General features: G+C 40.8%; 1 protein-coding gene across 1 annotated transcript in view; it reads left to right on the forward strand.

Moving 5' to 3' along the window:
- CRYBG1 (crystallin beta-gamma domain containing 1) overlaps window positions 1–12,399 on the forward strand; it is a 212,056-nt gene extending 199,657 nt beyond the window's left edge. Inside the window, exons 18-22 of the mRNA XM_055260353.2 lie at window positions 403–542; window positions 2,696–2,819; window positions 3,235–3,393; window positions 5,620–5,782; window positions 10,317–12,399. Of these exons, the coding sequence (XP_055116328.2) occupies window positions 403–542; window positions 2,696–2,819; window positions 3,235–3,393; window positions 5,620–5,782; window positions 10,317–10,411 (681 nt within the window). The 3' untranslated portion in view covers window positions 10,412–12,399. The remainder of the gene's footprint in view (window positions 1–402; window positions 543–2,695; window positions 2,820–3,234; window positions 3,394–5,619; window positions 5,783–10,316) is intronic.
- The last annotated feature ends 332 nt before the right edge of the window (window positions 12,400–12,731 follow it).

Raw genomic sequence — 12,731 nt, forward strand, 5'->3', positions numbered from 1 at the left:
CACTAAGCGACGAAACATCAGATGCCACAGCCCTCTGACCCTCAACATTTATGTCCATGACTTTCCAGCCCCTCCTTGTCCCAGTGAAAATGGCTAAGTCAAAAATAAATGCCGTCAGAAGTGTTGATATTCCCAGCATATACTCATTTCTCTTTTTTTTGTCCTCTTTTACAAACTTTGTATTTACCTGCCTTCCTATGCAATGGAGAAACTAACTGCCCCTCTGTGCTTTCTCTCTAGCTTGGAGTATATAAACGTCCAGGCTCCCTTGGAAAAGGAGTTTATGGAAAGGCCAAATCTAGCAGATTTTTTGTGCTTTGTCCTTGTAACAAGATGATTTTCACATAAGTTTGAATTATTAACAAAGATGAATAACAGAACATTGTTTTTGTTCCTCAACAGGAATTTTCTGAACCAACAATTATTCTCTTTGAAAGAGAAGACTTCAAAGGAAAAAAGATTGAATTTAATGCAGAAACTGTCAATCTCCGATCCCTGGGATTCAACACGCAAATACGCTCTGTTCAGGTTATTGGTGGCATGTGAGTTACCTACTTGTTGACTCAATAAAATAGATCATTTTAAAAATCAAGTTTGGGCTGGGCACAGTGGCTCACGCCTGTACTCCCAACACTTTAGGAGGCCGAGGTAGAAGGATCATTTGAATTCAGGGGTTCAAGAAAAGCCTGGGCAACAAAGTGAGACCCCATCTCTACCAAAAATTTAAAAATTAGCCAGGTGTCGTGGCACATGCCTGTGGTCCCAGCTACATGGGAGGCTGAGGCCGAAGGATCACTTGAGCACAGTAGGTTGAGGCTGCAGTGAGCCGTGTTCATGCCACTGTACTGCAGTCTGAGTGACAGAGCAAGACCCTATCTTAATTAAAAAAAAAAAAAATTGATCAGATTTCTCCCTCTCTTACATTATCTTAAACTAATTGACATATACCCTCTCTTTCTGTAATGGTTAATAATTATACACCTTTGTAGAAAAGTCATATGTAAAGCATTTTTTATTTCATTATCCAGATTTTTAGTTTATTTAAGGTAAGGACTTTGTCTTTAACACCTCTCATAGTCTAGCAAGTAAGAAAGAGCTGACTTTACTTATCCCTTTAAAAAAGAGCAAGTCCTCTGATTTTGGAGCTCAGGGTTGAGATTTTCCTTTAGCTGGGAATGACTGGCAGATGTTATACAAATGATTAAAGGTCAACTTGGAAAGATTTTTTCCCCTCAACTTCGAAAATTCTTGAATAAGATATAAAAATGAATGAGTACCATCAATGTAATACATGTTTTTAAGAAAGTATTTTTCTTTTATTCACAAAAACAATAGGTATGGTCTACCTGTGTACAACAGATGTTGGGGTGGACTACATCTATTTAAAAAATAATCAGGCCAGGCTGGGCACGGTGGCTCCTGCCTGTAATCCCAGCACTTTGGGAGGGCAAGGCAGGTGGATCACCTGAGGTCAGGAGTTCAGGACCAGCCTGGCCAACATGGTGAAACCTCATCTCTGCTAAAAAATACAAAAACTAGCCAGGTGTGGTGGTGGGCCCCTGTAATCCCAGCTACTCAGGAGGCTGAGGCAGGAGAATCACTTGAACCCGGGAGGCGGAGGTTGCAGTGAGCTGAGATCACACCAGTGCAGTCCAGCCTGGGTGACAAGAGTGAAACTCCATCTAAAAAAAATAGAAAATAAAAAAATATCACAGAAGCTGGGCGCAGTGACTCACGTCTGTAACCCTAGCACTTTGGGAGGTCAAAGCGGGCAGATCACTGGAACCCAGCAGTTCCAGACAAGCCTGGGCAACGCGTTGAAATCCTGTCTCTATTGAAAACACAAAAATTAGCCGGGTGTGGTGGTGCGCACCTGTAGTCCCAGCTACTCAGGAGGCTAAGGTGGGAGATCACTTGAGTCTAGGAGGTTGAGTGAGCTGTGATCGGGCCACTGCCCCTTCAGCCTGGGCAACAGAGTGAGACCTACCTGGAAAAAAAAGTTATAGAATATTAGGGTGGTAGAATTATGGGTGATTTTTTTGCAGTAGGTTTTAATATTTTGTTTTTATGATAAGATGATAAAATTTTATCTAGGATTTAAGTTCCAGGATTAAAGCTAGAGTGCATTCTTCCTTGATGTAATATGCAAGAGAGGAGGGTGCTGGGCTGCTTCCATGCCAGTCTGCGCTTAAACCCATACTTCCTCAGGTGTGCAGCAGTTGCACCTGAGCGGAAGGGAACTGAGTATCTTAGCAGTTTTTTAGATTTAACAAAGATTACTCTCATTGCAGACAAAACTTATTATTTAACCCTATTTAGCACCTACTAAGAGCTTTGGAAATATTAACAACTTAAAAGATCCATTATTACAACTGAAGCTGCTTTATGAATAGTTCCCAGGAAGAACTGAGGAATCCACTAAAAGACAGTATTTCATTGCTTTATGGAGGAAAAAACTTACCTATTTCTCTTCAAGAATGTAACTTTTTGGCATAAGTACTCATGTAACAAAAATTTGCTATTTGTCAAGAAATTACTTCTTTTAAGTGTTCTAGAAAAGATCTTCATTTTCTCCCCAATGTATGTTAAAAGTATATAGTTCAGTCTAGAAATGGAAAGCATTGTAAAAATAAATGTAATTGGGGTCCACTGTCAAATGAAAATTGCCACTTACTGTGGTTATTTTTGTTTTCAGATGGGTTACTTATGAATATGGCAGTTACAGAGGGCGACAGTTCCTATTGTCACCTGCAGAAGTACCTAATTGGTATGAATTCAGTGGCTGTCGCCAAATAGGTTCTCTACGACCTTTTGTTCAGGTATTTTCTTCTTCTCCATGCTCTGTATAGACTCTTCTCTGAAATTTTTTTGTAAATGCAATCCAACTTTTTATCCAATTTTTTAATTCAAAGTTTATAATTGGCCTCACCCCATAAACTCCTTCCCCGCCCCAATAATCTGGGCTCAGTTTCTGGTGCTAAGAGGTGTGGCTGCTTCAGAATGCCATCAAACTGAACATCAAACGCAGTTATCCACAGGCAGGCACCCTGCCTCAGGCGCTTTGACATTTTGTCAAACTCTTCCCATTGAGAAAATCTAAAACCTCTGAGACTCTTGAGTATGGTAATTACCCTTAATCCATATCTCACTTTGGATTCTTCCTGATATTCATGCTTGTTCAGTGCTTCCAGCAGCACATCTGGTATAACGACTGCTGGGGGTTTTGTCTTCTAGAAGCGAATTTATTTCAGACTTCGAAACAAAGCAACAGGGTTATTCATGTCAACCAATGGAAACTTGGAGGATCTGAAGCTTCTGAGGATACAGGTCATGGAGGATGTCGGGGCCGATGATCAGATTTGGATCTATCAAGAAGGATGCATCAAATGCAGGGTGAGCTTTAGGATTCCACGGGGGCCTGTGATGCCTTTGCTAGGAGGTGACTCATCCTTTCATATGCTTTTGATCTTTTCTTCAAGTAGATGCAATTTCACAATTCCTGGAGTATTTTCAGAAATGAATTTGTTTTTTTCATGACAGTATATCCTAGCTCTGATAGAACCAGTCTAGGAACTTAAAATGAAAGGTAAATATAGCACTGATTCAAAATAGAATATTTATTTCTATGCTTGATTTTTATATAGTAGTAGAAAAAGGAAGTGTTTGTTATTCTTCCCTTTTTCCTTAATGTAACTGTTACAGAAACAAACTATAAGCTCCAGCCCTGTCAACAAAAATCACTCTTGGTTTGTTTTAGGGAAATCCACAGAACGGGATGAAGGGTAAAGAGATCCCTCTGTGTGCTACACAGTCCATTTCCTAAGTGTCATACGTTGTAAATTGGAAAATGGCCCATGTCCTTCCTGCATCATTCCTACTATTAACAGACACTTAAAAGCTGACTGTAGTAAGATTTTTATGAAAGAAGCTCATGCTTCTATGGTAGATAAAACTTTTTTACTCCTTGATTGTATGAGCTTGACCGTTGGCTCCTAATTTTCTTTTAAAAAAAAAAAAAAACCTGGTGCCCCGTGAGTCAGCAGAAGGAACACAGCCTTGCGAAAAGGAGTACAACTCGTTAATTGGATCTGTTGTGCTGGAGGGAGAATTCTTTCAGTAAACAGAAGTACTGTTTGGACATGCATAGAAGAACTAGCAGGAGAAACAGAAGTAGTTGTAATATGGAATCATGAAAAGAAGCTTTCTGCCTTTGAATTGTCTTAAACAATCCAAGAAAATGGTGCCTTTCAGCAGTTATTTCTAACAGACATTTCAGTGATGTTATTTAACAACTTTGAATTCAATAGGTCAATGAGAAAAAGTCTCCTAGATTATCACAGTGCTTTCATCTCGATATAGAATAATACACTTTAATTTTTTTTTAGACAGAGTCTTGCTCTGTCGCCAGGCTGGAGTGCAGTGGCATGATCTCGGCTCACTTCAACCTCTACCTCCCAGGTTCATGCGATTCTCCTGCTTCCGCCTCTCGAGTAGCTGGGACTACAGGCATGTGCCACCACGCCCAGCTAACTTTTTTGTATTTTTAGTAGAGACAGGGTTTCACCGTGTTGGCCAGGATGGTCTCCATCTCCTGACCTCGTGATCCACCTGCCTTGGCCTCCCAAAGTGCTGGGATTACAGGCCTGAGCCACTGTGCCTGGCCTACAATAATACACTTTTAACAGGCATTTTTATAGCAACATTGTTTTGTTTTTGTGTTTGAGACAGAGTCTAGCTCTGTTGCCCAGGCTGGAGTGTAGTGGTGCGATCACAGCTCACTGTAGCTTCAACCTCCTGGGCTCAAGGGATCCTCCCACCTCAGCCTCCTGAGTAGCTGGGGCCCACAAGTGCATGCCACTACACCTGGCTAATTTGTAAAACTTTTCTGTAGAGATAGGGTCTCACAAGTGATCCTCTCACCTTGGCCTCCCAAAGTGTTGGGATTACAGTTGTGAACCACTGTACCTGGCCAGTAATTTTTGTTAATGGCATGTGAACATGACTGTCATACATTATTTATATATTAAGGGTAGATTCACTTCAGGGAAGGGCTCATAAAATCTTTGCATTAAAACACCCTCTAGTGAGTCTGCATTTTTCTGTTTTCATAGCTGGAAAGCATGCCTGTTTAGAAAATTTTAATTCTCATGAAGGAAAGACAAATGCTAATAAACGCAATTCCGAGATTTAAAATGATAAAATACTCTTTAGCCACCCAGTGCTACAAAATTAGAGGTGCAGTCATATACTGGAAGGTCAGGCCAAGCAGAGGTGGAGATGTCAGAGGGCGATATAGCTACAGAACCTGCCTGGGATCATGGTCATTTATGACAGGGAAAAATATGATGGGCAGTTCTAATGTTCTGAGGCTTTCCCTACTAGTAAGATAGTCTTGCAAAGGGCAGAAGTCTCTTATGATGCACAAACATTGAGATTTTTCCATCATTCGTGTCATCTGAAATAAACGGCATAAATACTTATTGTCCGAACTGCCTCATGTGGGGTAAATGAAGCTAGGAACTAAGATAATTTTAAAGCTCAATGTAACCAGAGAAATAATTGCTATGAGACTTACAGCTGGATACATATTTAAGATATCTTGTCTTTTCCACTGAGCAGATAGCAGAAGACTGCTGCCTGACGATTGTGGGCAGCCTGGTAACATCTGGCTCCAAGCTAGGCCTGGCCCTGGACCAGAATGCTGACAGCCAGTTCTGGAGCTTGAAGTCCGATGGCAGGATTTATAGCAAGTTGAAGCCAAATTTAGTTTTAGATATCAAAGGTAAGGGTCACTTCCTTTATTTTCTTTATTGTAATGTGTATGTCTTTTAGTTAGGGAAAAATCTATTCATAACTTTTGAAAATGATGAATGTATTATTAGTAGTAACAGTAAGAGAGCCCCTACTGTGTGCCAGCTGCTGTGCTAACCACTTTCAGTACAGCATCTCCTGTCATCTTCACAGCCGCCCTACGAGGTCTACATTATCCCCTCTCCCTCTTCTCTTCTCCCCAGTTTTACAGACAAAAAAAAAAAAACCCAGAAGCTCAAAGGGGTTGGCCAGTTTGGCCAGAATCTGGCCATAGGCTGACTTCAAACATTTATTTTATTATAATAGTGTTAGGCTAAAAAATCACAAGCTGAAAGGCCGTGATTGCACATAGTTGAGTAGAGCTGATGATTCTCATGTATACATGTGACCTTTCATTGAAAAGATCTAAGATCTCAAAGGAATTAACACAGCCCACAGGATTTCAATGCAACATGTGTTCAATGAAGCTAATAGGGAGTGAATTGATGGTGCTTGGGAGAGAATAAATTTAGGGTGGTGGTCCTCAAACTTTATTTGCATCAGAATCACCTGGAGGGCAGGTTAAAATAGACTGTGGGGCCACATCCTCAGAGACTGAGTCTGTAGGTCTGGGGTGGGGCCTGAGAATTCCTTTTCTGACAAGTTCCCAGGTGTTGCCAATGCTGCTGGTCTGAGGCCCATACCCAGAGAACCACTGATGGTCATTTTAAAATAACATAAGAATGACCTAACCTCTGTGTGGGAACTCAGTGAACTAGTGTGTTGCTATTGACAGGCGCGGATGGTGTGTTCATGTCATCTGGGGTAATTCTGCTTTAAATTAATGGGCATTTTTTTATTCCCTATCAGGAAAGTCAGCACAATTGTGTTTTGTAAATTTAGCGAACTGGTGATAATGTAACCATATTACATACTCCATTAATTTTTTTAAAATTTTTATGAGTATATTACATACTCTATTTTAAATCATCACTACAAAATGACTCAATTTTACTTTAATCAGGGATTTAGGCCAATGCTGTCATTAAAGTTTATGATGTAGGGGTAAGGAGCTGGGCACGGTGGCTCACGCCTGTAATCCCAGCACTTTGGGAGGCCCTGGTGGGCGGATGACGAGGTCAGGAGATCGAGACCATCCTGGCTAACATGGTGAAACCCCGTCTCTACTAAAAAATACAAAAAATTAGCTGGGTGTGGTGGTGGGCACCTGTAGTCCCAGCTATTTGGGAGGCTGAGGCAGGAGAATCGCGTCAACCCAGGAGGCGGAGGTTGCACTGAGCCAAGATTGTGCCACTGCACTCCAGCCTGGGCGACAGGGCAAGACTTTGTCTCAAAAAAAAAAAAAAAAAAAAAAGTTGTAGGGATAAAGAAAGTGCTGTAATCTGATTTTTAAAAAACAACTTTTCTGGATAATGGAGAATGAATCTGGACATTTTCATCAGGGGCTTTGGTAACTGTATGGGGAGCAAAAGTGGCTGTCACTTCTGAATGATCTCCAGGTAGGTAGCTTGGCCAACCCACTTAAAACAATGGACTTAGAATCACACAGAATCTGAGAAGTTGGAAAGATGCTCAGAGGCAAACAATGCCTTTGCCTTCATTAAAGGGGGCACTTAAGGAACACAAACTAAGCACTGCAACTACAGGCTGGATGGAGACCACAAAGATCATATAAAATGCAAGCAGTACCCTTGGATATAAGAAAATAAATGCAATATTCAGAAACCGAACAGTAACATATAGTACAACTCCCTCACCTTACATTTGGTACAACAGATTTGTCAATATGTAGACAGGTGAAATACTCATTTTATAGATGATCAACCTGAGGTTCAAACTAGTTAAGAATTATGCAGATCTTCCTTTATTCTTATTTTGATAAACTTTATTGTACTAGAGAGCTTCAGTGTTGACAAGAGTTTCAAAATCTCCAGAGACACCAAAGAAATGTGACTCAATTGGAAAAAATGGAGTTTTTGAGGCAATGTTAGAAAAAGTAGGGTATTTAGTTCTCAAAGGAAATCTGACCAAACCTTCCTGTTTTTTACAAATGTGATCTGCTTCCTATGTCCAGGGTGGACAACACTATAATCCTTAGCTAGAGCTTTCTTCTCTTACTCTTCCAACATATATTCACAGGGTACACGCTATGTGGCAGGCTCGGTGCTAGACACGGAGGGCACCAGAGTGGGAAAAAAAAAAACCCTCCTCCTTGGCTTCAGTTTATGTTCTAGATGTGCTAGGCACACAGGATGTCCCTGACTTGTTACATTAGCAGCTGACCAGAAGGAAAGACACCTGACTCGTCTTGGCTCTGACATGAACCGTGGGACTCTAGGTTTCTTAAGACTTCTTTTTAAAGCTCCAGAGCCCGTTCCTAAATGACACTATATAAATTACTCAAGTGCCTGCTGAGTAAGCATAATGTCCTGTATATTTGTGAAATCTCAGTATCTAGTACGGTAGCAACAACAGTCCTTTTTTTTTTGAGATGGAATCTCACTCTGTTGCCCAGGCTGGAGTGCAGTGATACGATCTTGGCTCACTGCAACCTCCGCCTCCTGGGTTCAAGCGATTCTCCTGCCTTAGCCTCCTGAGTAGCTGGGATTACAGGTGCCTGCCACCACGCCCAGCTAGCTACAACAGTCTTAATTCCTTGTTAAAACTGAATTTTCTCAGACTGGGAGAATGGTGCCATCTTGTGGACATGAGAGAGCAGCGCCGCACCTCCCACACCCCATGCAAAGGAAAATATAAACACTTCTCGTTGGTGCACTTACTAGCAGACCATGATTTCCATTAGCTACAACTACTGAACCATTTGTTATGTATTAAAATTGCCCTAAGAGTTATTAGATCACGCATCTGTCTTCTAGCTCATCTCCCTGTGTTTGGGAAATGAATTCTTTTGGTAGACATTCATGTATTATTCCAGACCACATACCTTGTAACAACAGTGGAAGCTGATTCATGTTCACTTTAAAAAACATTTAGTCTGCACAATTTAAATACTTTCCAAAGGCAAGAGAATGGATCAAATTATTTCTCAAGAACTTTCTAGTCTTCATGATTCTAGCTGAATTTATATGAAAGTATTTTAAGATACTTTTAAAATACAAAAGATACTCTTAAAATACAAAAAGTATTTTAACATACAAAAAGTATTTTAACATACTATAATAATGAAGAATGAAAAGAGACATTGTGACTTTAATACTTCCTGAAATTCCAGTGGAGTATTATGCTGTGTGTGTCTCTGTCTCGGCAGAGTGTAGGGTTTGCTGGTAGTGAAAACGTTTTTTCCCTGCTGCTACAAACTTACACATAAAGGCCCAAAGCGCCTCACCCTTGTATTCTATAGTACATCTAGCCATACCTCTAGCTGTGTAGAGGCTGTAGATTATCAGTGATGATAAATCAGTGTCTCACAAGAGAAGAGACGATTTCCTTCCTCAACTATAATACCTAGATTTATTGTGTAAATTCTCAAACTTTTTTCATATTTTGTAAATGCTTCAAAGGTGAAAAGAATGTTTATTTCTTCTTGATCCGAGGAGGAAGCATGCTTTCAATACCAGTCACTCCCGGCATCAAAATACACTGATTTTTACTTTGATGGGGTCTTTGTTGATACATCCTTGGTGCTGAGGTTTATGCTAAAAAAAGGATAAGCCATCTGAAGGGATCTTCTACACTGGAAAAAAAAATCAGATAACCCTTTTGTTAATGATACTTCTCCAAAGAAAGAAGCCGTGAGGCTGTCTCCAAAGAAAGAAGCCGTGAGGCTGTTTTTAGCACAAAAGTATCTGAAACATCCAGTGAGCACCTTTGGAAAATCTTACATTCTGGTAACAGGGAGTTAGATGATAATAGTTTTACAATACAATGGTACTCAGCATCTTAAATGCTATGAAGTTTTATCCACCAATTGATTCCCCATTAGTGACAATGCTACCCTGTCCCTTTATGTACTTCCAGGTGTCATCCAAACTTCCCCTTTGACCTAATACAGCCCATTTTCATTGTTCATGCAAACGCTGTTCCCCGATAACCATTCCTCCCACCTTTCCACCACTGCCAGGACTGCCTGTTCTTTCCTCACTGGTGTCTCGAATCCACCATCTCACTACCAAATATATGTTGGTCTCTTTACTCCGTTTACCTTCTCTCGAGTTTTCCCAGTTCCCTTGAATTTCAGACATTGTAAGAGTGACCGTGGACTAGCTCCTAAAAACTGGGTAGAAAAAGGAGCCCGTGAGGTAGGATGTCCTGTGTGAAGGTGCTGGTGCCCCGATGGTGGAATCTGGACAGATTCACCCATGACAGGTTGACCCTCTCATCCCACAGGGGCTCAGGCTTCCCTCCCTGCCTTGCCTCCTTGAGGCATGCAGTTCTACACCTTGTTTACTTGCTTACTTTTGCTGTACTGGTGTTAGGGGAATTGTGTCTGCTACAGACCCTTCACCGTGGGCACATTCATCTTTTATTATTTTCCTTTCTTTTAGGGGGCACACAGTATGATCAAAATCACATTATCCTCAACACTGTCAGCAAAGAGAAGTTTACACAAGTGTGGGAAGCCATGGTCCTATATACCTGAACAAAGAAGGAAGAAGAATCTTCTGGAGGTCCTTCCAGCCACCTTATTTCTTAAAAAGGACAATGCTGATGGAAGACCAAACTGGAAAGTGGATCGACTCCTCCTTCATTGATTCTAAATTCAACCTTAAATCATGCTGCCATGACTCAGAGAACTTACTCATCGTTTCAAAAGACTATCATAGCTTTAAACCAATAATTTGTCCTCCTTTCATTTCTTGCCTTTCATTTTTGGTAGCTGCTTAAACAGGTTGCCTAATTAGCAGCTGTTGGGTGATTTTTTAAAATGTTATATCAAGACTTCAAGACTGTGTACATTTTAAATTATTTCCAAAGATAGTGACAGGAGAGAACTGGAACAAATTTACCAACTTTGTGGACCTACAAAGCCCTTACACTTTAAAGGGTAAGATAAAGGCTTAAGTTTGAAAGGTAGAGAACTGTTTAGCATCTGAGAAGAAATACTTTAACAAAGCCCTTACACTTTAAAGGGTAAGATAAAGGCTTAAGTTAAGTTTGAAAGGTAGAGAACTGTTTAGCATCTGAGAAGAAATACTTTATTAGGCCTGTAATTTTGGTTCTTGGCCTTAAACACTTTCTGGAACCTTTAAATATGCTGCATAGCACAAAGGGAAAGCCTTAGGTATTCACACATTTAACGAACTCTAAACAAAATACTATTTTCCTTTAGTTCATATTAAAAATTAATACATTGTAAAAATTTAATGTCAAAGTCTGGTAACATTTGTTAGTAGGATTTGAATTATTATTTTTTGAGACAGGGTCTCAGGCTGGAGTGCAGTGGCACAATCATGGCTCACTGCAGCCTCTACCTCCCCAGGCTCAGGTGATCCTCCCACCTCAGCCTCCCAGGTAGCTGGGACTATAGGCACACACCACCAAGCCCAGCCAATTTTTGGTTTTTTTTTTTTGTAGAGGTGGGGTTTCATCATGTTGCCTAGGCTGATCTTGAACTTCTGGGCTCAAGCAATTCGCTCGCCTCAGCCTCCCAAAATGCTGGGATTACAGGCCTGAGCCACTGCGCCCAGCCAGGATTTGCATTATTTTAACTCATCCATGGGCTGCCCAAGAATGTCACAAATGAGTGTTGTTTAATGCCTTTCTTATAGCTGCTACTGGAACACTATTATGACCTAATTTATGAGCCATCCTTACTCATCTACAAGTGCTGAAGCAATGTTACATACTTTTTTGCTAAACTCACATTTTTTAGCCTAATTTCTTGCCCTCCTATCCACCTGCATCTGCACATGGCCTGCATGGAGCTGCCTTCCCTGTAGTGTTCTACAGCCATGCTTCGGGGTACAGCTGTTGGTGGACAGCCTCAGGTCTTGGGGGCACTATAGCCACTAAATGAGGGTGAAAGGCTCAAGAGGATGACCAGCAATTAATTATCCCCAGAAAGAGAAGGAAAAGAGACCTCTAGGGATGTTGCTGGTCAAGTCTTGGAACTCATGATTTGACCGGAGTCAAATCAATCTTCAAGCAATCTTGGAACCCTCAACTGCAGTAAGCATTTCAAGAATGCAAACAAACTGCTTAACAACTGACAAGACACCAGCCCATACGCTGCTCTTCAAACAGTGAGTTCTAGCTTTGAACAAAAGTACTAAACATTTCCTTGAATATATTCTTCCTCTTTTTGTCCTCATCACTCAATACTGGTGCTCTTGTCACAGGTAGAACAACTTGTTTCTTTTCCATCTATTCAAGTGTGTTTCTAATTCTAAAATGCTGATCTTCTCTGGAGTCTATGGTAGGCAATTATGGTCACTGGAATAGTTTATCTTGTTTTAAAATATTATTGGCGCATGTACAACAGCATCCAACATATCTGTCTTGTTCCTAAATGTATAGCTCTGATTTTAGGCCTTTTGTGCATACCATTACAATATGGTGGGGTAAGACATCCTACAGTAGCCTGTGCTGAACTGATCTCTTAAATAAACTTGCTTCTGGTTAACTATGTTCATGAAATCTGAGAGTCCATTCAGTAGCCCTCATCTAACCCTTCAAAGAGAGTCAGCTAGCAGATTAGAAACAAATGTCTGATTAGGATGAAGCAGGTTTGAGGGGTGCTGGTATAATAGCAAGAAAGTTTTGCTGACCACTCTCTTTCCAAACTCCACAGTTTCTGAGTGGAAATGAGGATGAGTGAGGTCCTGGCTCAAGTATTTTACTCCCACTACCACCTGGGAGCCCTCCAGGAAAAGAGCTGAGGCTGCTCCAGATGGAAGTCAAGAGCAGCTGGTATTTACACCTGGAAAATCAGATTTGTTTTTTCTTTTGCAATAACTCGG

Source organism: Symphalangus syndactylus, chromosome 2 (assembly GCF_028878055.3).
Source record: "Symphalangus syndactylus isolate Jambi chromosome 2, NHGRI_mSymSyn1-v2.1_pri, whole genome shotgun sequence".
NCBI lineage: Eukaryota > Metazoa > Chordata > Mammalia > Primates > Hylobatidae > Symphalangus > Symphalangus syndactylus.